The sequence below is a fragment of the Lacerta agilis genome, chromosome 4, assembly GCF_009819535.1.
Source record: "Lacerta agilis isolate rLacAgi1 chromosome 4, rLacAgi1.pri, whole genome shotgun sequence".
Classification (NCBI taxonomy): Eukaryota; Metazoa; Chordata; class Lepidosauria; order Squamata; family Lacertidae; genus Lacerta; species Lacerta agilis.
In genome coordinates, this window is record NC_046315.1 from 4,913,685 (window position 1) to 4,937,686 (window position 24,002).

General features: G+C 42.1%; 1 protein-coding gene across 1 annotated transcript in view; it reads right to left on the minus strand.

Annotated features, from left to right (window-relative positions):
• Positions 1-24,002, minus strand: part of LOC117045136 — a 506,969-nt gene that overhangs the window by 77,924 nt on the left and 405,043 nt on the right. Inside the window, 1 exon segment of the mRNA XM_033145927.1 lies at positions 6,239-6,784. Coding sequence (XP_033001818.1) covers positions 6,239-6,784 — 546 coding nt within the window.

Genomic DNA, 24,002 nt, shown 5'->3' on the forward strand with positions numbered 1-24,002 from the left:
GGTGAAGAGCTACCGACAATTGAAGAATGGCAGATGAAGCTGATGGAGTATATGGAGCTCGCAGACCTGACCGCCAGAATCCGAGACCAGAGGGAGGAGAAGGTGTCGCAAGATTGGAAGAAATTTAAGGACTATTTAGTTAAGCATGCTAAACTGAATGTTTGAATACTTGAGCAGAAATATATAAAAGAGTCGGCTTTTAGAAGGTTAAGTTTAGTTATAATGGTTCAGAAGAAATTTTGATGTGATAAATCTATTTGTATAAGAAGGTTCTAAGATATAGAATATAAGTTAAGAAATATATTGGTTTAAATAAATTTAAAGAGTATTAGGATATTGAGCATAAGTCAATGGGAAAGGAAATGAAGCTACCTAAAGAGAATATGTGTTTTTGAAGACAGAGGAGGGATCAGGGGAAGTCCCCCCCCCAAGAAGTTTAAAATAAGATGAGAAACAAAGATAAGTGTTAGGTAAGGTTTGTATAAGTTTTCTTTTTTGTATGGTATTGTTGTGTTTTATATTGTTGATTGTGTATTATGTTTTTATTGTGTTTATGTATGTATAATGTTATTTTTGCTTTGTTTTATGGTAAAATAATAAAATCTTTACAAATTCTTTTTCATAAATGTCCAAGATACTTTATCAAATGCTTTCTCTGCATCAATAAACAATAGTGCCGCATCTGTATTTATGTTTCTCTCCAGTTTTTCTAATATATCCACAATAATTCTCGTATTATTACTTATTTGTCTTCCTGGTAAGAAACCTGCTTGATCTTTATGTATATAATCTTTCAACACTCTTTTCAACCTTGTAGCCAAAACATTTGCAAAAATTTTGTAATCCACGTTCAAAAGGGATATTGGACGATAGTTTTTCATTGAAGTCTTGTCCGTATCTGGTTTTGGAATCAGTGTGATAAAGGCTTCTTTCCACGTCTCTGGTGCCCTATCTCCTTCTAGAATTTTATTGCAAATTTCTTTCAACGGCTGCGATAGCCAGTCTTTCAAAATCTTGTAATACTTTGCTGTTAATCCATCAGGTCCTGGGGCCTTCCCCAATTGCATGTTGTTAATTGCATCCTCTATCTCTTGGGTCGATATTGGGTGGTTGAGGGTTATTAATTTTTCCTCTGGGACTTTTTGTAATCCTTTTTTTTTCCAGAAATCGGTCTATCTCTGCTTCTTCTATCTTCTCCTCCTTGTACAGTTGCTTGTAGAATTTCTGAAAACACCATCTGATTTCCTCCGGGTTCTCCACGTTTTTTCCATTTACTACCAAGTTACTGATGACATTTGCCTTTTGTCTTTTCTTTAGTTGCCAAGCTAGTAGTTTTCCACATTTATTTGCAGATTCAAATGTTCTTTGCTTCATCATTTTCACTTTCCATTCAATATCTTGATTCACAATATTTGCATATTGGGATTGCAAGTATTTAATTTCTTTTTGAATTTTGACACATTTAGGATGTCCTCTTAGTTCTTTTTCCTTCACTTTGATTAATTTCAACAATCTTTCCATTTCCGCATTTTGTAGTTTCTTCTTTTTTGCTTTTTCACTTATGAGGAATCCTCTCATTACCGCTTTACTTGCATCCCAAACAGTCCTCTTCTCCACTTCAGAATTCCAGTTAATTTGAAAATACTCTTTCATCTTTCTCACCGCTCTTTCTACTAGCTTGGTGTCTCTCATCAAAGCGTCATCCATTCTCCATCTAAAAGAATCCTTGGAAATCATTTTTAAATTTAGCTGTACCGGATTGTGGTCCGAATAAGTCTTTGGACCGATTTCTGCTTTTTGTATTTTTGGAGCCAATTCATTCGAGATCCAGATATAGTCTATCCTCGACCATGACTGCTGAGATTCACTGAAATAAGTTGCCTCTGTTTCGGTGGGGTTTTTTAATCTCCAAGAATCGACCAAATTCAAATTGTCCACCATTTCAAAAAGAGTCTTTGGGAGTTTCCCATCATTCGTTAATTTAGTTCTTTGAGATCTATCCATTAATGTGGAAACTGCACCATTAAAATCTCCAAGGCAAACTAATTTGTACTCCAAATAGTCCAACAGCAGATCATGAATTTTCTTATAAAAAATCGACTTTCCATCATTTGGTGCATAAAGTCCCAGAATCAAAAAATTTTCACCTTGTACGTTAATTTCAATTGCGATGTATCTCCCTTCTTCATCTTTAAATAGCTGTCTTGGGCTATATTTCTCCTTTGCATATATTACTACTCCTCTCTTCTTGACTTTATCCGATGATATGAACTCTTGGCCTAATTTTTTGTTCTGTAGTAATCTTCTATGTCGTCGAACTATGTGGGTCTCCTGTAGACATATTATGTCTAGATTTTTCTTTTCCAAGCTGTAAAACACTCTGCGTCTCTTTGGTCTCTGATTCAATCCCCGAACATTCCAAGTCATTAGTTTGAGCGCCATTTTCCTTTATTTAGTCTCCTCCTCCCGATGCCTCTCCTTTCTTGCCTTCTTCTGGGTCCTTTTGACTTGGTCCTGGTACTCCCGGCGGTGGAAATACTTCTGGAAACTTATAGAGCAATGCTGGGTCGAGTGGTGTACCTTTAAATTGTTCCAGATGTTTGTCCAGAAATTTTTGCTTTTCCGCCAGTGATCTTATCCTTATCTTTTCCCCTTCAAACGTAAATGCAAGGCCTTCTGGAAATTCCCAACTGAAGGAGATGTTTCTTCTTCTTAGCTCAGCAACCAAATCGTTGTAAGGAATTCTTTTGTCCAGGAAAAATTTGGGGATATCCTTATAAAAAATGACTTTATTCTGCTGTACCACCAGGTTATTTCTGTAATGTAAGTCCAGAAAGTAGTCTCTGTCGTGTCTATCATGCACCACAATCAAACAGTCGCTGACTGTTTTAGTGCTTTTCTTTCCTCTGGATCCTCTAGGTCCAAATCTGAAGGCCTTCACTATGCGTGCTGAGACGTTTACTTCTTCCAACTCCCAATATGTTGAAAATTGCTCCACAATATAGGCTTTCAGGTCTTCCCCTTCCAATTCTGGAAGACCTCTCAAACGGATGTTCCCCTCTCTTTGGTGGAGTTGAAGAAAGGCAAGAGATTCTTCTACAGTTCTCTGTCGTGTTCCAATTTTCTCTATCTGCTCCAAATCAATATTGTCCAATTTCTCCTCCACCTTTTTTATTTTTTCTCTGACCACTTTAATTTCCTCAGAGTCCTTTTTCAGAGTTGTCACCTCCTGCCCAATTTTATTAATTTCTTCTCTGTTCCTCCTTACGTTTTCCTCAATTTGGCCGATTGATTTTTCCAAAGTCTGGGTGGAATTTTTAATATCAGCTTTTATATCAACTTGGAGTTTTTCTATTGCAGAGTTAACTGTTGTATTAACTGATGCACCAATTGTATTCACTGAATCTTGCGTCTGCTTCAACCCCTCAGTCACACTTTTAAGTCCTGCTGCAATTTCTGCAACGCTAGCAACTAATTTCTCCATTTGTTCCTGTAAAGTTAGGGAAACAGAGCCTTTCCTTTGTGCAGAGCTACTTGTTTTAGATCTAGTGCTCTCATGCATTTCCTGAGGGCTCTGCAGTTGTAATCTCAAGGTCACTCCAGTTGCTGTGGTAACAATCTCAGACATTCACAGCAGAAGACCAACAGTCCCAAAAATAAACACCAGGTGGCCAGCAACTCACTTCTGAGAACAAAGAGCCTGCTGAGCCAGGAGTCCCACACAAGTCCAATAATCCAACTTTTAGGCAGAGAGTTCAAACTTTCAAAGTTCCAAACTTTCTTACAGCCAAGAAGATTTATTTTTAAATAGCCCAAGTCAGTAGCTGTTTCCCACTTGCAGTGTTGCCACCAAGTCCATATAGTTACTTGTATCTGGCTGCAAAGTAGTTAAAATGTCTCCACTGGTAAACAGTCACTGAAACAGTAACAAAGAAAAAATGGCAACAATATAATGCAGCCCGCTTCCGACCCCGAATCCTAATCCAGAGGGTGAGCGGTGTCTTCTTTTGCCATATCACCTATTTTTAAGTCTCTAAACATCCTTAAAACAACTTTTAATCCACTTTTAAAAAGTTTGGCAGAGTTCGCAAAACTTTTCCGTTAGTCGCGGCTTTGATCTTTTAGCGCTACCAAGCTCGCGCAAACAGTTCAAAGGGAACAGGCTTCCTTTTGGAGTTTTCTCTGTAAGCAATGTTCTCCAAAGTTGTCAAATAGTTCAAAACTTTTACTTACAGAGTTTCTTTTGCAGTTTCTATGTCGGAAGTGCCGGGTGCTCGAGTCTGGCGGGATCGCTGCTTTGTCCAGAGGAGGCAGCCGTCTCTTCAGTCCCGTGCCGGGGCTCCGCTCGCCTGATTTTCCCCCTTACGAGGGTCAACCAGGAGCGGAGACGGCACGTCTGGGACCCACAAGACACACGGTCCACAGGACGCTCTTCCCGTGGCTCTAAGGGACCCGCGGCGCAGGCACCGTAGTCCCTATAGCCTCACGGTGGACGGAGCTATTCGGCTCCCGTCCGCCATTGACCGGCACCAAACCGGAAGTCCTTCACTAGACTTTTTGGTTTATGCCTTACTATATCTGTCAATTTAGCTAACTCCAAGTATTCACATAATTTACACAACCATTATTCTCTGGTAGGTATGTTTCCCTTTCCAATATTTCACTACCAATATTTTTGCCGCAGATGTCGCGTATAGAAATATTTTAATATAGGAATGCTAATAGGAATGCTTCTGGACTTTTACTATAATTAATTCTTAATATTTTCTTTAATTCTTCATGGATCATGCCCCAAAATTTCCCAGTCTCTGGGCATGTCCACCACATATGGTAATTCTTGGAGTAATGTAAGAATGTCCACAACCAGTTGCAGGAACTGTTAGGACCACAGCAGAAGCGTTGGTTGCCAATTGCCGGCTAGACAGTATGAAGCAGGAACCAAGACGCTGCCACTAGTAACTGGCTTAAACAATACGACGTTTATTATGTACAGTATATACAGACATGGATCTTAGGAAAACAACAAAACTTTTTCTCTCAAACTCCTCTCTAACTCTCTTACATACCAACCTCTCTCAACCACTAATCACAAATGCCAACAAAGAAGGTCCTGAGTGTTACTGTATTTATGGGAACCTCCTCCAATTACCAGACTGTTAAAGGTAAAGGTAAAGGGACCCCTGACCATTAGGTCCAGTTGTGTCCGACTCTGGGGTTGCGGCGCTCATCTCGCTTTATTGGCCGAGGGAACAAGCGTACAGCTTCCGGGTCATGTGGCCAGCAAGACTTAGCCCATAGTTCATATTCCCAGCAGCTCCCCTTGCCCCCAATAACATTTCATCTCCTCTACCTGTGACATTGTTCAGCAGTGGGAAAGTTACCTCTTCACACCGGATGTCCATTTGATATTGCCCTTTCCAGGTTTGTCTTTCATTTCTTCTCCTATGTGTGTTGCCAGCAGAAGTCACAATTCTGTGGGTTCTCTAGGTGGTGCAGAAAGCACCTAGAAGCTCCCTAGATGTTGAAGTGCCAATCAAACTTCAGTTTTGAGATCTATAAATTCCAATTAGCAGTACTGGCCATAGTTCAGATTCTGGGGCAGTGCTTTTGGCAAGCAGAGGGGGTGACAGGGACAGCCTACTTTCCCTTTAAAGCAAACCTTCAGCTGTTTTTCGACTACAACTCCCATCATCCCTAGCTAGCATGACCAATGGGAAGGGATGATGTGAACTGTAGTCTGGGAGCTGCTGGGGACCCAAGTTTGGGAAACCCTGCTTTAAAGCAACTTTTGCATTTGGCCCGCAAAGATGGGACCTGTCCATGTTTGCATTTTCTTGAATTTTGTTTTCTTCATGGCCTTTGTGCATTTTTTTTTAAAGAGGGCAAATTGAAAGACAAATTGTTGGGCAAGTTGTAGAAGAATAAAAGGTTGCATTTGAAAATAAAAAAGCACAAAAAACTGGGTCGTGGCCTCCTCAAATATGTTATTCGAAGGGGAAAAGACCCCTAGGCCTTTAAGAGTTGGCACCTATTCCCTACACCCACAGGTCTCAGGATGGTCACAAATAAAAACACAATATAAAAAAAACAACACACCACATTTAAAAAGGGCATTAGATGTAAATCAGCCAAATGTCTGGTTAAAAAGGTGCGGGTTTGCCTGGCTCTTAAATCTGTATAATGGTTTTTCCGACCTTTGTATGGATTCTTTGATGGGAAGTGAGAGAGGAGCTCTGACTGAAGCTCTTTCCACATTCAAAGCACTGATAGGGTTTCTCCCCTGTATGAATTCTTCGATGGGAAGTGAGACTGTGGCTCTGACTGAAGCTCTTTCCACATTCAAAGCGCTGATAGGGTTTCTCCCCTGTATGAATTCTCTGGTGCTGAGTGAGAGAGGAGCTATCAGTGAAACTCTTTCCACATTCCACACACTTATAGGGTTTCTCCCCTGTATGAATTCTTTTATGGAAAGTGAGATGGGCGCTCTGACTGCAGCTCTTTCCACATTCCACACACTGATAGGGTTTCTCCCCTGTATGAATTCTTTTATGGAAAGTGAGATGGGCGCTCTGACTGAAGCTCTTTCCACATTCCACACACTTATAGGGTTTCTCCCCTGTATGAATTCTTTTATGGAAAGTGAGATGGGCACTCTGACTGAAGCTCTTTCCACATTCCACACACTGATAGGGTTTCTCCCCTGTATGAATTATTTGATGGGATATGAGACTCTGGCTGTGACTGAAGCTCTTTCCACATTCGAAGCACTGATAGGGTTTCTCCCCTGTATGAATTCTTTGATGGGAAGTTAGATTGAAGTTAGAGGAGAGGGACAGGAGGACTACTCGAGAGGAAGGGCTGGGTGAGGTCCTGCTCACGAGGAGGGCAGGGAGATAGGTCCCCCTCGGGAGAAGGACTGGGAAAGCAGCCCTTTGCGAGAGGCAGGGAACTCCTCCTTAGCATTTCCCCTGAGGTCTCTCCAAGGGAGGAGGAGGTGCAGAGGCTTGGAGACTCTGGGCAAACACCCAGCAACGCCAGCCAGAGAGGATCCGAGGAAGAGCTGCCGCTTCCGGCGCCAGGACAGCATGGGGGGTCAGGAGGCACCACAGAAATCGTTTTATAGTGCCGAGACTTTGGTGTTGGGGAGGAAACAGGCGAGCGGCACTTCCGGATTCTTCGAGTGACAGAGAGGTCATGTTTTGAACTAGCTCTACACTGTAAATAGCAATGCACAATAGTCTCAGCAACTGAAGGCTCTGTCGTTACTCATGAGCAATCCTTGAAAAGATTCTGACACTGGCCAATATGGCCAACTATCGCCCAGTCTCAAATCTACCATTCTTGGGCAAGGTGATTGAGCGGGTGGTTGCTGAACAACTGCCCAAGCTGCTTCAGGTCATGGCGGATGTGCTCCTGTAGACACTTAGCTTGGTTGTGTTAGGGAAGTTTAACATCCATGCTGACACGACCTTACAAGGGGCCACTTGGGACTTCGTGGAAAACATGGCCTCCATGGGGCTGTCCCTAAATAAGTTTGGCCCAACTCATAGCCGCGGACATGCCTTAGACCTGGTGTTTACCTCTATGGATGTTGGTGATCTGAGACTACGTAAAAGTGAAACAGAAGAAGTGCCATGGTCAGATCACTTCCTGATGCAACTGGACTTCTCCGCGACCCTTCCCCTCTTTCGGGAGGTGGGACCTATTCGGATGGTCCGCCCCCACCACTTAATGGATCCAATTGCCTTCCAGAGAGTGGTAGGGGATGTTTTATCCCATGTTGATGGAGCAACAAGGGGCGTGCCACAAGGCGGCGGGTCGCCCCGGGTAGTGCCCTGGGGGGTGACACTTGGCACAGCGCCCCCACGATCGGCACCTCCAGTCAGCGGCGGAAAAAGCCGCTGAAAGTGGACTTTCCCTGCCATGGTTGCGGCTCAGGCAGTATACCCACAGAGGGAAGAAGTTTTGGAGGCAACAAACAAATACACTCACGGAGGAAAATTCCTGAGCTCGGGGGGCAAGGAGCAGCGCCGTGAAGAGGGGTAAGAAGAACAAAAATATTACAAAAAATATTACAAAAAATATTACAAAAAATATTACAAAAAAAGGATCGAGTGGGAAACCCCGGCACAATCGCATAACCCAACATTCTGTGGGAAGCCTCAAGACGAAGGCGCAGCTTAGCAGCTGGGTTTTCAGGGGACAAGAAAGCAAACCCAGAACAGAGAAAAAATGATTAAAAGGCAAATAAACAGAGGAACGGAAAGACGGACGGTCGAAAAAGGGTTCTAAAGGGAAATTAAAGTTAACTGAGACAGAGAGCGAATGGGCAGATTAAAGAACAAAGAGCGGGTAATGGCAGAGGAAAAAAACCTCTGATTAAGAAAACGCCAACTCAGCATCTTCCGGAGGTGGTGGGAACAAGGCAGGAAGAGGGAAACAAGGAATTAAACTAAGGGAAACCCCAAGTGGCGATAAGAAGAGAGCTTTACTGATATCTAGTGGATGAAAGCTACTTTGGGAAGCCACTAACTGGAAGATCCCTTTAGAAATTACTACAGCCAACCCTCTCCCATTAAAAAGAACCATTACCCATCTCGTAAAGAAGGAAGAAAATAAAATAGAATAAAAGGACTATAACAAATAGATACTTGGGAAAGTGAATAGACAGTTAAGAAAATGGAAAGAGATATAAAGAAGTCTAAAAATCATAATATCAACACCCCAGCGGCCTCTCAAAGACGTCTATCAAATATGGAAGTGGAAAATTGTGAGATAAAGGAATTGATTTTGGGGCTAAGAGCAGAGTTAGGTGATAAAATGGACTCCATAAACGTGAAACTAGACAAAATGGAAAACAACATTGAACAAAATTTGAAAATGATTGAACAAAATCCCCAAGCGATAGTGAATTTGAATAAACAATATGAAGAATTGCAAAAGAAAGACCAAGAGATGGAGAAGAAATCACAGAACTTGACAACAAGAATAAATAAACAAGAAGTGAAGAAAATATCAGATGACGGACTTCCGGTGGAGCGCCATTCCGATTCAGTTGGGTCCTCCCTCAGTTCGAGGGGGGTCCGGTGTTTTTGGGCCAGGAGTGACCACAACCACACTGTGGGCTCCGTTTAAACCTCAGGAAGAGCGTCCTGAGGACTTGGGGTCTAGCGGGAGCCAGAAGTGCTTTCGTTGCTCTTGAGGAAACTTAGTAAAGTTTCCTCAAGCGAGCGGGGCTCTAGCACGGCTCTGAAGACCTATCAATTGCCTGAAAACATGAAGCGGTGGAGGCTGATGGAGATGAGCGCTTTGCTTTTCCCTAATTTGGATTACAAAAGGACTCTGTAAGCAGGGGCGTCGCTAGGGGGGTGCGGTGGGGGCGGTACGCCCCCGGGCGACAGGGGCCACAAGCGGCGGGTGGGGGCGACAAGCGGCGCCACTCCCCAGGCAACGCCGGTCACCCCGGGAGCAGCAGCACTGCACGGATGGGGTGCTCCCTCGGCCGTGCGCTGTTGCTCCCGGGGCAACCGGAGCGAGGGGCGGCGCATGGGGGTGACAAGCGGCAGCCACTCCCGCCATTCCCAAGCGCTGCCGCTACCTCCGTCACCCCAGGAGCAACAGCGCACGGCCGAGGGAGCACCCCGTCCGTGCAGCGCTGCTGCTCCCGGGGTGACCGGCAGCGTGGGGAGTGGCAGGAGGAGCCGGCGCTTGTCAGCCCCACGCGCTGCCGCTGGCTCCGTACCCCCGGGAGCAGCAGCGCACGGTGTGTGCGGTGCTGCTGCTCCTGGGGCAACAGAGCGAACGGCGGCACGTGGGGGTGACAAGAGGCAGCCCCTCCCACCATTCCCACGCGCTGCCGCTCCCTCCGTCACCCCGGGAGCGGCAGTGCACGGCCCGACGACGGAGTGCGCCTGCACGCGCAGGCGCACTCTGTCATCGGATCGCCGCTTCCACAGCCTCCTTTTGAGCCGGAGAGCTTAAAAGCGAGCTCTTTGGCTTAAAAGAGGGCTGCAGAAGCGGCGCCGGCACCCCCGGAAACGCCCTGGGGGCGGAGCGTCATGACGTCACAATGTGATGTCACGACGCCCCGCCCCCGGGGCGTTTCCTTTGCTGCCCCGGGTACCGCGGAGCCTTACTCCGCCACTGTCTGTAAGTACTGAGAACCATTGAATTGCAAATTCTATTGAAATTCGGCTTACAGTGAGAGATGAAAAGAGGAAGTCTGTCTCTCTCTGACAGCGGCAAGTTTAAATTAACACCTAGAAACTGTAGCTGTGAAAGATTTGTCTATTTCAAGTGGAGAACTGATTTTGTATACTTTAGAAAACCCCTGTTTGGGGGATAGACTGAGAGTTTGATTTATTTCTTGTGGATTATAAATTAAAAGGGAAGATACCGTTAATCCCCCTGGCTAAGGTGTCTGGGTCAGGCGGGGAATGACGGCTTCGGACTGGATTGCGCAGTTTGAAAATTACTGAGAGCTCACCACTTCCTGCTTATTCAAATCCCACGGTGTCCTCGAAGCTTAAAGAATGATTGACTCAACACTGACACCACTTCAGCGAAGGCTATTGTTGGAACTCCAATTACTTCAGCAAAGAATTTTAGACAAGTTTACCCAGATTGGAACTACTTTAGAGAACTGTTTCTTAGACCCACTCGATGGAAAGGATGGAAAGGATGCAGTTCCAGAGAAATTTTCTGAAGAGGAGGATATACAAGTTGGAATACAAGAAAGGCTCCCTTTGCGTGAGAGGTGGGGAACCTACAGTCCGGACAGTACAATGATCCCTTGGGGTGTGAGTCCAAGGGCTCGAGAACAACAACAATGGAAAATGCAACATGTAGCTGAGAGTGGAAAAGAGATGCTTTTTGATGATGTCAGAGCATCTACTTATCAAGAAGAAAGCAACAATCTGGAGGAGATGAAGCTACAATGAAGAACACCAAGATTAAAGTTGAATATGAAGGAAATAACAGAAGAAGAAGCTGGAAAGGGTGAATTTTGGGGGGAGGACTTGTGGGGGATGGGAAAGGTAATGGGAAGGTTTGTGATGGACAGGAGGGGGTGGGGTAAAGGAGGAATAATTGAAGGGGATATTATAAAGGCTGACCATGGAACTCCAAAACCAGAGGGAAAACGGTTTATGAGACTGGAAGAAACATTTAGGTAATTGATAAGTTGTGATTTTTTTTAATATTTGAAATTGGAATCAGAAGAAATAAAGGCTACAGTATAACAAAGTTTAGTTAAAAGAGGATAAAAGAGGTTGAGATGTAGAATTTGATGTTTTGTTTGATAAGAATAAGATTGACTGGGTGGTTTTTAATGATAAGAATAAGATTTTGATAAGAATAAGATTTAAGATATGTTGATGATAATTGTAAGATTAAGATTATGTGTTAGAAAGTAGATTTACAATGTTACAAAGTTACTAAAGAAGATTAGAAATGAACGCAGAAGAGAGGACGTGAGGAAGTCCCAAATTTATGATTATAAAGAGGATAAGGATGGATAAATATGTGTTTTGATTGTGTGTATTTTGCTTTGTAGTTTTTGTATTGTTTGTATTTGTATTTTGTGTATGCTTTTATTAAAATCCAATAAATTCTTATTAAAAAAAAAAGAAAATATCAGATGACTGTAGAGAAAATAGGAGGAGCCAAGAAAAAGCAATGGAAGAGCTACAAAGACTGAAAGATATACAGGAATCCACATGGGATGCGCTCGCTATGCAGGAACTTTGGCAAAATGAACTGACTGAGATTTAGAGGTCTTAAAGAAAGCCAAGAGGAAAATGTGGAAAGCATTCTTATCAAAGGGCTGGCAGAGTGGATGCAACTACAAGAGGAGGACGTGTCTATATGTATTGACAGAGCATTCAGATTGAAACCAAGACACGCACGAGCTAGCAGATGGCCAGGTGACTGCTTAGTTTTTCTAAATTCAAGAATCCTGAGAGATAAAATAATGCAAAGGGAAAAGTATCAAAAATTGAAGATAGATGATAAAGAGATTGTCATCAAGCGAGAGGTCCCACCAAGAATGCTGAGGAAAAGATCAAAATATAAAACTCTGACTGATGTGTTGATGAGAAATAATATCCATTTTAAATGGGAATTCCCGGAAGGGATCTCCTTTATGTAAAATCAGACAAAGATAAGAGTTACCACGGAACTAGAAGCAGAAAGGTTTGGGAGGAAATTTGAGAAATCAATGGGGAAGGGGGAAATAGAAGGGAATAAAGGACAGAAAGGAGATAAAGACGAGGAACAGATAGAGGGCGAAGAGGATCAGTTAGAATAAGTAAGCTGCTATAAAGGGAATTTAATATTAGTTCCGCAGAGAGGAAAATTTTAAAATAGGATTGTAGCGTTACTACCCCGCTTTCCCTCCACCCCTTCTCCAGCAAGCAGGGGGAATAGCGGGGTTTTTTCCTTTTTACTTTTACTTTTGCCTGCACCCAGCCCTCCGGCCGGGTCACAGAAGATATCTTGCTGCCACCACCCCCTGGGTCGGGACCTGGCTGTCGCTACAGGCCAAAGCGCGGGGGCCGCTTTCCCTGTACTCCCGCAGACAGCCTCCCCCCGGCTCAGACAGAGCCACAAATAGTAAACTAACGGTAGAGTAGCCGATTGGCAAGGACTGGAACAGCCAAGCAAACAATGGAGGAACAAAACACACGAACAAAAGTTTTCTAAAATATCTTTTACTTAAGGATTAGTAAAACACAAAAGGCACAGTTTTCACAAAACAAGGCACAAACTTAAAACAACAAAACATCTAATTAACTAGATTCAATTCACATACTTGATCCCTCTCCTACTCGGCAGGGATAGATACTCAACTGCTTAGCATCTGAAAGAGCTGGCAAAAGTCCTCAATCACTCCCCCAGGACATAATGGTTGATGGGGAGGGAAAGTCCGTCGACGCCTCAGCTCTTCAGCAATGATGTTCCGGCAGTAGGCAGCCTCCAAGTTCTCAAGCTTCCCCCCAGCTCTCCCTAGCTCTCCCCTCCTTTGACACAGCCCAGCCTAGATAGCCCACCCCCGCTGGCCAATTACTGCCCTAAGATCGTTAGTCACAGCTGTCACTGATGAAAGGGCAGCTGTGAGTCTGGGCTGTTACCTCCTGAATTTCTCATCAGCCTAACAAGCACCAGTTGGCCCCAACCCCATTCTCGTCAGGCCAGGGTGCATATCTCTAAAGATCTTCTTAAAGGCGACTCCCTTTTAACATTCCTTAAAGGCATCCTCCCTTGTACAGTGATACCCACGATTCTAATTACCCCAAGACCTTTGTTGCCAAAACCAGGGATTTGGTATTTCCCTACAAGGATACATTTTAATCTGATTGCTACGTATATTAAATGTAGGTGACATACATGTGATATTTCCTTTTTATTCTCTGTTTTGTTTTGTTTTTTGTTTTTTCTCTTTCTGTTTTCTTTCTTTCTTTCTTTCTTTCTTTTCTTTATATTGACAACCTTTAGTAACAAACTTCGAATCTAGAGAGTTGACTTAGCAAGATACATTAATAAACACTGAATTATAGAAATGGATCTGAAACTTATTACCTGGAATTTAAATGGTTTGAACAACAAGGTTAAGAGGAACAAGGTGGAACATCTGCTAAGATGTTCTTGGTACACCAAACTAAATATGACATAATAGGCATCACTGAAACCTGGTGGGATGAGTCTCATGATTGGAATGTAGTAATAGAGGGATACAATCTATTTCAGAGAAATAGATCAAACAGAAAAGGAGGAGGGGTGGCATTATATGTCAGGGATGTGTATACCTGTGAAGAGATCCAGGATTTAAAACTTCAAAGCCAAACTGAGAGTATCTGGGTCAAAATTAAGGGAGAGAAAAATAACAGTGATCTCATTGTGGGAGTTTACTACAGATCGCCAAGCCAAACTGAGGACACAGATGATGCTTTCCTGGAACAGATGACCAAGTATTCAAAAGGAAGTGAGATAGTAGTAATGGGGGATTTCAACTATCCTGATATTTGTTGGATGTCAAACTCAGCCAAGAGCACAAGGTCGAACAGATTCCTCACTGGCCTTGCAGACAATTTCATTGTCCAGAAAGTGGGAGAAGCAACAAGAGGATCAGCCATTTCAGATCTGGTCTTAACCAATAGTGATGACTTGGTAAGTGGGGTAGAAGTGGCAGGATCATTAGGTGGGAGTGATCATGCTCTTCTGGAGTTTATTATACAGCGGAAAAGAGCAACCAAGCATACTAAGACTCAAATTCTAGACTTTAAGAAAGCTGACTTCAGAAAATTTAAGGAAATGCTGGGAGTGATCCCATGGTCAGTAATACTAAAAGGGAAGGGAGTTCATGATGGATGGGAGTTTGTTAAAAGGGAGATATTAAAAGCACAACTTCAAGCAGTACCAATGAGACGAAAACATGGAAGGTGCCTAAAGAAGCCAGGGTGGCTATCTAAAGAACTTTTAACTGATTTAAGATTTAAAAGGGATATGTACAAAAAATGGAAAAAGGGGGAAGTCACCAGAGAGGAATTCAAACAAATAGCCAGCAAGTGTAGAGACAAAGTCAGAAAAGCTAAAGCACAGAATGAACTCAGGCTTGCTAGAGAGGTTAAAAGCAATAAAAAGGGCTTTTATGGGTATGTCCGTAGCAAAAGGAAGAACAATGAAACAGTGGGGTCACTTAGAGGAGAAGATGGTGAAATGCGAACAGGAGACGGAGAAAGGGCAGAACTCCTCAATGCCTTCTTTGCCTCAGTCTTCTCAAAAAAAGAAAACAATGCCCAACCTGAAGAATATGGGGCAGATGATTCAGCAGGGGAAACACAGCCCAGAATAAGTAAGGAGGTAATACAAGAATACTTGGCTAGTTTAGATGTATTCAAGTCTCCAGGGCCAGATGAACTACATCCAAGAGTATTAAAAGAACTAGCAGAGGTGATTTCAGAACCACTGGCAGTAATCTTTGAGAATTCCTGGAGAACTGGGGAAGTACCGGCAGACTGGAGGAGGGCAAATGTTGTCCCTATTTTCAAAAAGGGGGAAAGAGAAGACCCAAACAATTACCGCCCAGTCAGCCTGACATCAATACCAGGAAAGATTCTAGAGCAGATCATTAAGCAAACGGTCTGTGAGCACCTAGAAAGGAACGCTGTGATCACTAAAAGTCAGCATGGGTTTCTGAAAAATAAGTCATGTCAGACCAATCTGATCTCATTTTTTGACAGAATTACAAGCCTGGTAGATGAAGGGAATGCTGTGGATGTAGCCTATCTTGATTTCAGCAAGGCCTTTGACAAGGTGCCCCATGATATTCTCGTAAAGAAGCTGGTAAAATGCGGACTAGACAATGCTACCATTCAGTGGATTTGTAACTGGCTGACTGACCGAACCCAAAGGGTACTCATTAATGGCTCCTCTTCATCCTGGAGAGAAGTGACTAGTGGGGTGCCACAGGGTTCTGTCTTGGGCCCAGTCTTATTCAACATCTTCATCAATGACTTGGATGATGGGCTTGAGGGTATCCTGATCAAGTTTGCAGATGACACCAAATTAGGAGGGGTGGCTAATACCCCAGAGGACAGGATCACACTTCAAAATGACCTTAACAGACTAGAGAACTGGGCCAAAGCAAACAAGATGAATTTTAACAGGGAGAAATGTAAAGTACTACACTTGGGCAAAAAAAATGAAAGGCACAAATACAGGATGGGTGACACCTGGCTTGAGAGCAGTACATGTGAAAAGGATCTAGGAGTCTTGGTAGACCATAAACTTGACATGAGTCAACAGTGTGATGCAGCAGCTAAAAAAGCCAATGCAATTCTGGGCTGCATCAATAGGAGTATAGCATCTAGATCAAGGGAAGTAATAGTACCACTATATTCTGCTCTGGTCAGACCTCACCTGGAATACTGTGTACAGTTCTGGGCACCACAGTTCAAGAAGGATACTGACAAGCTGGAACGTGTCCAGAGGAGGGCAACCAAAATGGTCAAAGGCCTGGAAACGATGCCTTATGAGGAACGGCTTAGGGAGCTGGGTATGTTTAGCCTGGAGAAGAGAAGGTTAAGGGGTGATATGATAGCCATGTTCAAATATATCAAAGGATGTCATATAGAGGAGGGCGAAAGGTTGTTTTCTGCTGCTCCAGAGAAGCGGACACGGGGCAATGGATTCAAACTACAAGAAAGAAGATTCCACCTAAACATTAGGAAGAACTTCCTGACAGTAAGAGCTGTTCGACAGTGGAATTTGCTGCCAAGGAGTGTGGTGGAGTCTCCTTCTTTGGAGGTCTTTAAGCAGAGGCTTGACAGCCATCTGTCAGGCATGCTTTGATGGTGTTTCCTGCTTGGCAGGGGGTTGGACTGGATGGCCCTTGTGGTCTCTTCCAACTCTATGATTCTATGATTCTATGATTCTATGATTCTAAGAAAGAAAAAATTAGACATAGTATGTCTACAAGAGACACACATCAAAAGAGCTCACCGCCAACTATTAGTAAACAAGAGATTGGGAGAAGAATTTATCTCATCAGATGTAAAAAAGAAAAGAGGGGTAGTGATGTATATTAATTCAAGATTAAAGCCAGAGCAAATAACTAAGGATAATGAAAGTAGAATTATAGCAGTTAAAATTCAAGGAAAATTGGAAAAAAATTATTGTATTAGGAATTTATGCCCCCAATGAAAAGAACAGAATTTATTAGGGGATCTAAATGGGGTTGTTTCACCGGAAATAGATAAACGGAAAGGAGATAAAGGTAAAAAAGAAGGGAAACTGCCAAAGAGCTTCTTCGAGATGATAGACAAATTGGATCTACAAGATGCCTGGAGATGTAGACACCCTACACAAAAACAGTTCACTTTCTTTTCCCATCCAAATGATTCTGAAAGTAGAATTGATTCAATATGGGTAACTAAAGAATTATTAATGAGATGCAAGAAGACAGAGATACTACCCAAAACCCTTTCTGACCACAATCCAGTGTATATGGAAGTAACAGGAGGAGTAAGAGGAGTTAGGAGATGGAGATTAAATGAGTCTTTATTGAATGATGAAATTATAATTAAGAAAGCAGAAAAGGTGTTAACAGGTTATTTTGAAATGAACCTTAATCAAGGAGTTGATATAAATAATGTTTGGGATGCAGGGAAAGCTGTAATCAGGGGTTTTTTATAAGTCAAAACAACTGGAAAAAAGACAAAAAGGAAAAAAATTGGAAGAGTTATTAAAGGAAATTAAAGATTAAAGAAAATATCGGGTGCAAAGATAAATAAGGACCAGGCGGGCTTTTTGCCAAATAGATATATGTATAGGAACATGAGGGATGCCATTGATGTTTTGGAATACCTGAGTGTGAAGAAAGAGAAAAAAGCGGCCCTTTTGCTCCTGGATGCAGAGAAATCCTTTTATAGAGTTTCATGGCCATTTCTCAAAAGTGCAGTAAGATTATTAGGATTCGGTAAAAAATATTTAAATGCAGTTGAGGCAATATATAAAAATCAAAGAGCAAAACCCATAATAGTGAGATAACAGCAGAAATAAACATTCAAAGAGGTACTAGACAGGGTTGCCCTTCATCCCCATTACTTTTTATATTGAGTTTGGAATTACTATTGGAAAATATGAGAAATGACGACAAAATTAAAGGCATCAGGAACGGAAGAGATGTTCATAAGATTAAAGCATTTGCTGATGATGTTATCATTATGGTAGAAGACTCAATAGAAAGTATCAAGCAAAGTATAAAGAGAGTGGAAGAATATGGGAGCTTGGCAGGCCTTAGCTTAAATAAGAACAAAACCAATATTTTGACTAAAAATCTGACAAAAGAAGAGATCGAGAGATTACAAAAGGAAATAGGCTTGAAAGTGATAAGTAAAACAAAATACTTGGGAATCTGGATCACCAACAATACAAATAATTTATTTAAAGATAATTATATCAAGGCATGGAAGGAAATAAAGAAAGAGTTAGAGACTTGGAACAGATTAAATTTATCCCTCCTAGGTAGAATTGCAACTATTAAGATGAATATCCTTCCAAAAATGCTGTTCCTGTTTCAAATGATACCAATACTGGGAACATGCACAGCTATTTTTAAACAATGGAAGAAGGAAGTCACAAAATTTGTTTGGAATTATAATCCTGCAAGATTTATGTAGTGGCCGTGCCCCAACTTGCCCAACAGTTTCCTACTGTTGGCGCCCAGGTTGCACGCACCACTCGTGTCCGTTTTGACCCAGCCACTCCTAGCTGACGCCAAAACGCTCTCTTTCGCTGCCACCATCCTCTATTGATCCCAATTTCAGCTGCGAACCCAGGACAGAGACAAGAGGGGAATCTCTACCTGTTCTGGCAACGCAGCCAGCCACAAATGAATATTTTCCCCTTACAATAGCATGGACTTGCGGCAGACCTGGATTTAGCCAAGCAACAACTTAGAGTTGGACAAAACACAGAACAACAGTTCTTTTAAACATTTATTCAAAGGTTACTAAAAGATACCCAAAGCATAGTTCCCAATAACAGTTACAAACAGAGAAAATAAAAACATCCATATATGCTAACCTTAAAGACTTACTTAATCCCTTTCCATTAGGCGGCAAGGATCTGATACTTAGCCGGAATCTACATCATAAAGGCAGGTAGTTCTCTCTTAGGCTCTCACCCTCGAGGCTTCAGCATGATGACCAATGCGTACCCCTCCTAAGCTCTCTCCCATTACCAAAAGCTAGACAATTAAAGGATTTCCCCCACGTGTCCTTCCGATTTTCCTCTAATAGGAACCAATCCAATTACCCCAATTAGCCAATCCACACCTTTTGATCATTTTTCTTCACCTGTCAGGAAGAAGGGGCCAAATTAACTGACAAAATTAGAGGAAGTAGCAACCAAAAATTCCAACAGGACTGGGGGAAATTTGGAGACTACCTGAAAAAGCAATGCCCCACTGTGAAATGCTGGCTCCATTTCTAAACATCCTGTATTGTGAACCAACGTTAGAAAGGAAATAGAAGAAAATAAGATAGAAGGATTATAAGGAACACCATAGTAGTAAAAAAAGAGAGGATAGATTGATATCCCGGGACGATGACAAGTGGAAGCCATAAAGGAGGGGGAGGTAATATATAGTAGAAATAGACAAGAATGTACAGAAGAATGGAAGAAAGAAGTTTTATTAAAGGTTAGTAGAAATTGATTTATGTGAATACTGAAATTGGATATTATGTTTGTTTTGTTTATTATTTCTAAATTTGAACTGAATTATTGGAAATATAGGAATGTAATACTTGAATGTACTTTGTGGGTTTTTTTAATGAAGAACTTAATATGTAATTTTTAAGTTTTCTTTTTCTTTAGCTATTTTTGTTTGTTTGTTTGTTCATTGTTCTGTTTTTCTTTTTGTACCTGATCTAATAAATTTAATTTTAAAAAAGGAAAAGAAAAAAAGAAAGCCCCTTTCAGCGGCTTTTTTCGCCGCTGGGCTCCCTGAGGGGAGCCAGGTAATTGAGAGCGGTGGGCCAGCGAGGACACCCCTCCTTGCTGACCCGCCCCTCTCCATTCCCCGGCTCCGTTCAGGGAGCCCAGTGACAACAATTTTACAATATCCTCAAAAGGAACCAAAGCTTCTGGTTCAGAAGAGGGAGTGAACTTGGGCTGGTCATTCACTTTGGACAGAACACGTTTTAGAAATTTTACAATGAAGTCCCCATATTCATCAGTTCAGCAACATAATGGGAAATTGTGGTTTTTCCTAAAAGCTTCACGATAACAAAGTTTCCCTCTCTCACATCAGTCTTGTTGAATTCTATATTTTCTTCTTCCTCTAGTACATCTTTAGAAAAGGTTTCAAAATCAGTTGAATCACTTTCAAGCAGCTGGTTCGCATTCAACTTTTCTTTCATAATTTTTGACAAAGCACTTGTCTTTTCTCATTCTGGAAATGGACGGTCTGTCACAAAAGATGACAAATATTTGTCATCTCCAAATGTATCTTGGTTGAAAGGACTGATACAAGTGATGCCAAATCCTGCTTGGATGTTGCTAGGTGTAAATGCAAGAGGGTAGGCTTTGGCAACAATTTCTGGTATGTCGTAGATTGTCATTGATTTCCCAGGATTAGTGGTCATCCATGAATCACAACTACTGTTGTAATATCTCTTAAATGGTCCATAAACACATCTGTCGAGAGGTTGCAACTTGTGGCTACAATGGGGTGGCAATGTGAGCATTTTCACTCCATTTGGCTTGGCGAGATCCAAAACTTCAATAGAGATGTGGCTGTCATGGTTATCTAGAATCAGAAGCACTGGGTGATCTTTGGAACTTCTAGAGTATTTGATGAAATGGTTTATCCATCGAATAAAATTATCAGCTGTCATCCATCCACTGGGATGTGCAGCACCAATGCAGTCTTTTGGACCATTTTTTATCATATAATCTTTGAAATGCACCCTTGGAAATATGAAAAGTGGAGGAATGCTGTTTCCCAATCCATTTATACATGCACACATTGTCAAAAGTTCCCTGTTCTGCTGATGTCATTCAGCCAACTTGCTTTGCACCTTTCACAGCAATGATTTTTGATGGTTTCTGCACTGTGGTTACACCAGTTTCATCTACATTGTATATATCACCTGCTGAGAAATTACTTCTTTCTATAATGAAGTGGAGTTTATCAAAGAACTCATTTACGTTAACACGGTTGAAGCTTTTTGCTCTTGACAAACTTGTTGCCTGTGGAATGCGAAGTGACAGTAAAGCACAATGACGTTTCATAAATCCTTCTGCCCAATCTAAGCCAGCCTTTTCAATTTAACTTATGTTACTATTGTTACGAGACATATAAATTTATTAATTTAAACATTTGAAGAAGTGTAAACTAACAGAATATAACACAAAAACTAATAAACTATGAATGATATTTTCCATGGGGTACATTGATCCATGCTCAAGGGACCCCACTGGATCAATGTGCCCCACATCACCATTTCAGACATAAATCTATTGAGGGAGTGGGGAGGGGTATTACTCAGAAGGTGGGAATGGGTGATCAGCTGATAGGTGTGGAAAACCTGTAGACGACTCTTAACGGCTAATTACAGCCCTTAAGAGTCGTCTACAGCCATTAAGAGTCTACAGGTTTTCCACACCTATCAGCTGATCACCCATTCCCACCTTCTGAGTAATACCCCTCCCCACTCCCTCACTATATTTAAGGATCTGGTGACTTCTGTTTCAGTGTATCTGAAGAAGTGTGCATGCACACGAAAGCTCATACCAAGAACAAACTCAGTTGGTCTCTAAGGTGCTACTGGAAAGAATTTTTTTAATTTTGTTACAGTATGTAGTATCACTGTTGTTGTTGTGTTGCCACAAACTTTGTATAAAAGCTAAAGTACGGTTTTAAAATGGAAAGGATCAATGTGCCCCATGGCTCAACGTGCCCCACTTTCCCCTAAAGATGTGCCCCCCATGTCATTTCTGTAACACCTGCAATCATGTGTGCTGTGTTAGCAATTCACTCCTCCTGTTGCTGGATGTGTGGCTAGTATGTCACATGTCTCTGTTTACTTTCCTTTTTTAAATGAATATTTATTGAATTTTATAACAAATAAAAATACAGATCTCAATCATCATGTTATATACCATTGTTCTCCCTCCCCTCCTCTGGACATCCCTCAACTTCCCCTCTGCAGAGTTACTTAGCTTTATTTGTTGTATCCTGCTTTTCTTATAGAAAAGTAAATTCCTTTATCATTTCTCTAAAATATTTGTTACTGAAATAAAGTTAAAACAAAATAAAAAATAAAAAAATTCCTTCCAGTAGCATCTTCAATGTATCTGAAGAAGTGTGCATGCACACGAAAGCTCATGCCAAGAACAAACGTAGTTGGTCTCTAAGGTACTGCTGGAAGAATTTTTAATTTTTAATTTTGTTTTGACTATGGCAAACCAACACAGCTACCTACCTGTAACTGAAATAAAGTTGTGAACGTTTATTCAAACCCTGCCAGTGAATCCAGTCCATTTTGTTGTTTCTGCAAATAGACTGTTATAAGAATTTTAAGGTGAAACATTAAAAAAAAAAATTAAATGTTCATGACTTCCGGCGGCGACGCCATCGTCGGGTGGTCGAAGGCTGCTTCGGGTCCGAAGCGCCTTGTCCATCCCGGGGGTTAGGAGCCGCGCTACCGCAGCGCGCGGCTCCGGTTGGGGTGCGGGAAGAGCGTCCCGCACCCTGGGCTCCCCGGCTGCGCCCGCGGAGGCTCTGAACCCTTCCCTTGCCCCCCCTGTAAAGGGGGAGTGGGGGTGAAGGGCAAACGGAGCCGGGCTTCGGGGACATGCCCCAACCGGGATGCAAATGCGGCGACAGAGCCCGCGGTGAGCGTCCAAGTTCTACCTGTGAAGAATGGAGCTAAAAGAACCCGGTGGTCGTGAGTAAAGAATTTGATCAGAAATCGTGCTTTTGGAACGATCCGGGGGGAAGGAGAATGGCAGCCTGCCCTCCCTCCCTTCGAGCTCAAGAATCTAACCAATTTGACTGATTGCTGCTACAGAACTGGTTACAATGTATTTAAAATTGACACAGGAGACTGGCAAACTTTTCTTTTGGGAAGTTAACTAGAGGAAAATATCTCCTTTTAAAGTTGCGGTATTTGCGCTCCAGTTCAGGAAAATGGCGATGAACAAAGAGGGGAGTAGAAATACGACACCCGTTTCCTCCTCCTCTGCCAGCATGCTGGGTTTCGTCCTTGAACTGGCACTGAACTCTGGACTAACGGACGAACAGAGACTCACTGCCTTGAAGGTGGAACTGCTTTACAGAAAAGTCAAAGCCTTGTGTGGGGGTCTGAAATGGAACCAATTGCCCACAGAGGAGGCTTACAAAACTTTTGATACTTTGGAAGAAAGCCTTGCCAAAGAGCTGAGAGGATGGATGCAAAGATGGAGTGAAATGAATGAGCTACTTCGGAGAAGAAATTCGCTTTTTGGGGGTGGCAGCCCCAAGGCGACGTTAAGATTTCGTATATCCAGTCCCCGAGGTGTGAGCTCGGGGGCCAGGGACAGAGAATTAAGGTATTTACAAGAAGAAAAGGAATGTTACAAAGAACCGAAGAAGCTGAGAGATGATGAGATGGACACCTCTGAACTCGCGGCAAGGAGAGGTTTGGACTGTGCCTGGATCTGTGGACGCTTGGAGAGGGAAGAGATATGGAAGCTCAGTGCTGATGCCATTAGGAGAAGAATAATGGACAGAGGGGGTGTGGGGTGAAGCATTAAGTAAAACTTTAAGCAGCCTGATATGGTAAATTGAAATCGGAGGGTGAATACTGTCAACAACTTTTTGTTATATTTCTTATTTGAACATGAAAGGAGATATTTCAAGTTTTTACGTTACTAGCAGCAACCTTAAGGATAGAAGAGATAGATTAGATGTGAATGATTTGAGAAGATTTATGAGGTGGAGTATAAGCAAAGTGAATTTAAGTGGATTAAGTTTATGGATTTAGAAGATTAAATGGTGAGGTATTATTATGATGATGCATTTTTAGCAACTGTTGAAGATATAATTGAATGTAATTATACAATTGTAGTTAATGTTTTTTTGTAGGAGAAATGGTTATAAAATAGACTAAGGATACAAACTCGAAGGTGAAAAGGCAGGGGAAGTCAAAAGTCAAGATATGGAATTAGAAATTATTTTTTTTTTTTTAGAAAGATGCATTAAGAAAGCTTGACATTGTTTGTATTTGTTTTATTTGTTTTGCATTTGTTTATTGTAGGTGTGGGTGTGGGTATATGTTTGTTATAGAAAAATGCCAATAAAGTCTTATAAAAAAAAAAAAAAATTAAATGTTCATACCTATAAACCACATGTCTAAAATCCACAGATTAGGTCCGGAACAAATTGACCTCAAATATTTCTCTTCAAGGTCAAAGTGGGAAACCTCCCCCTTGTCTCTTTCCTCTTTCCTTTTGGG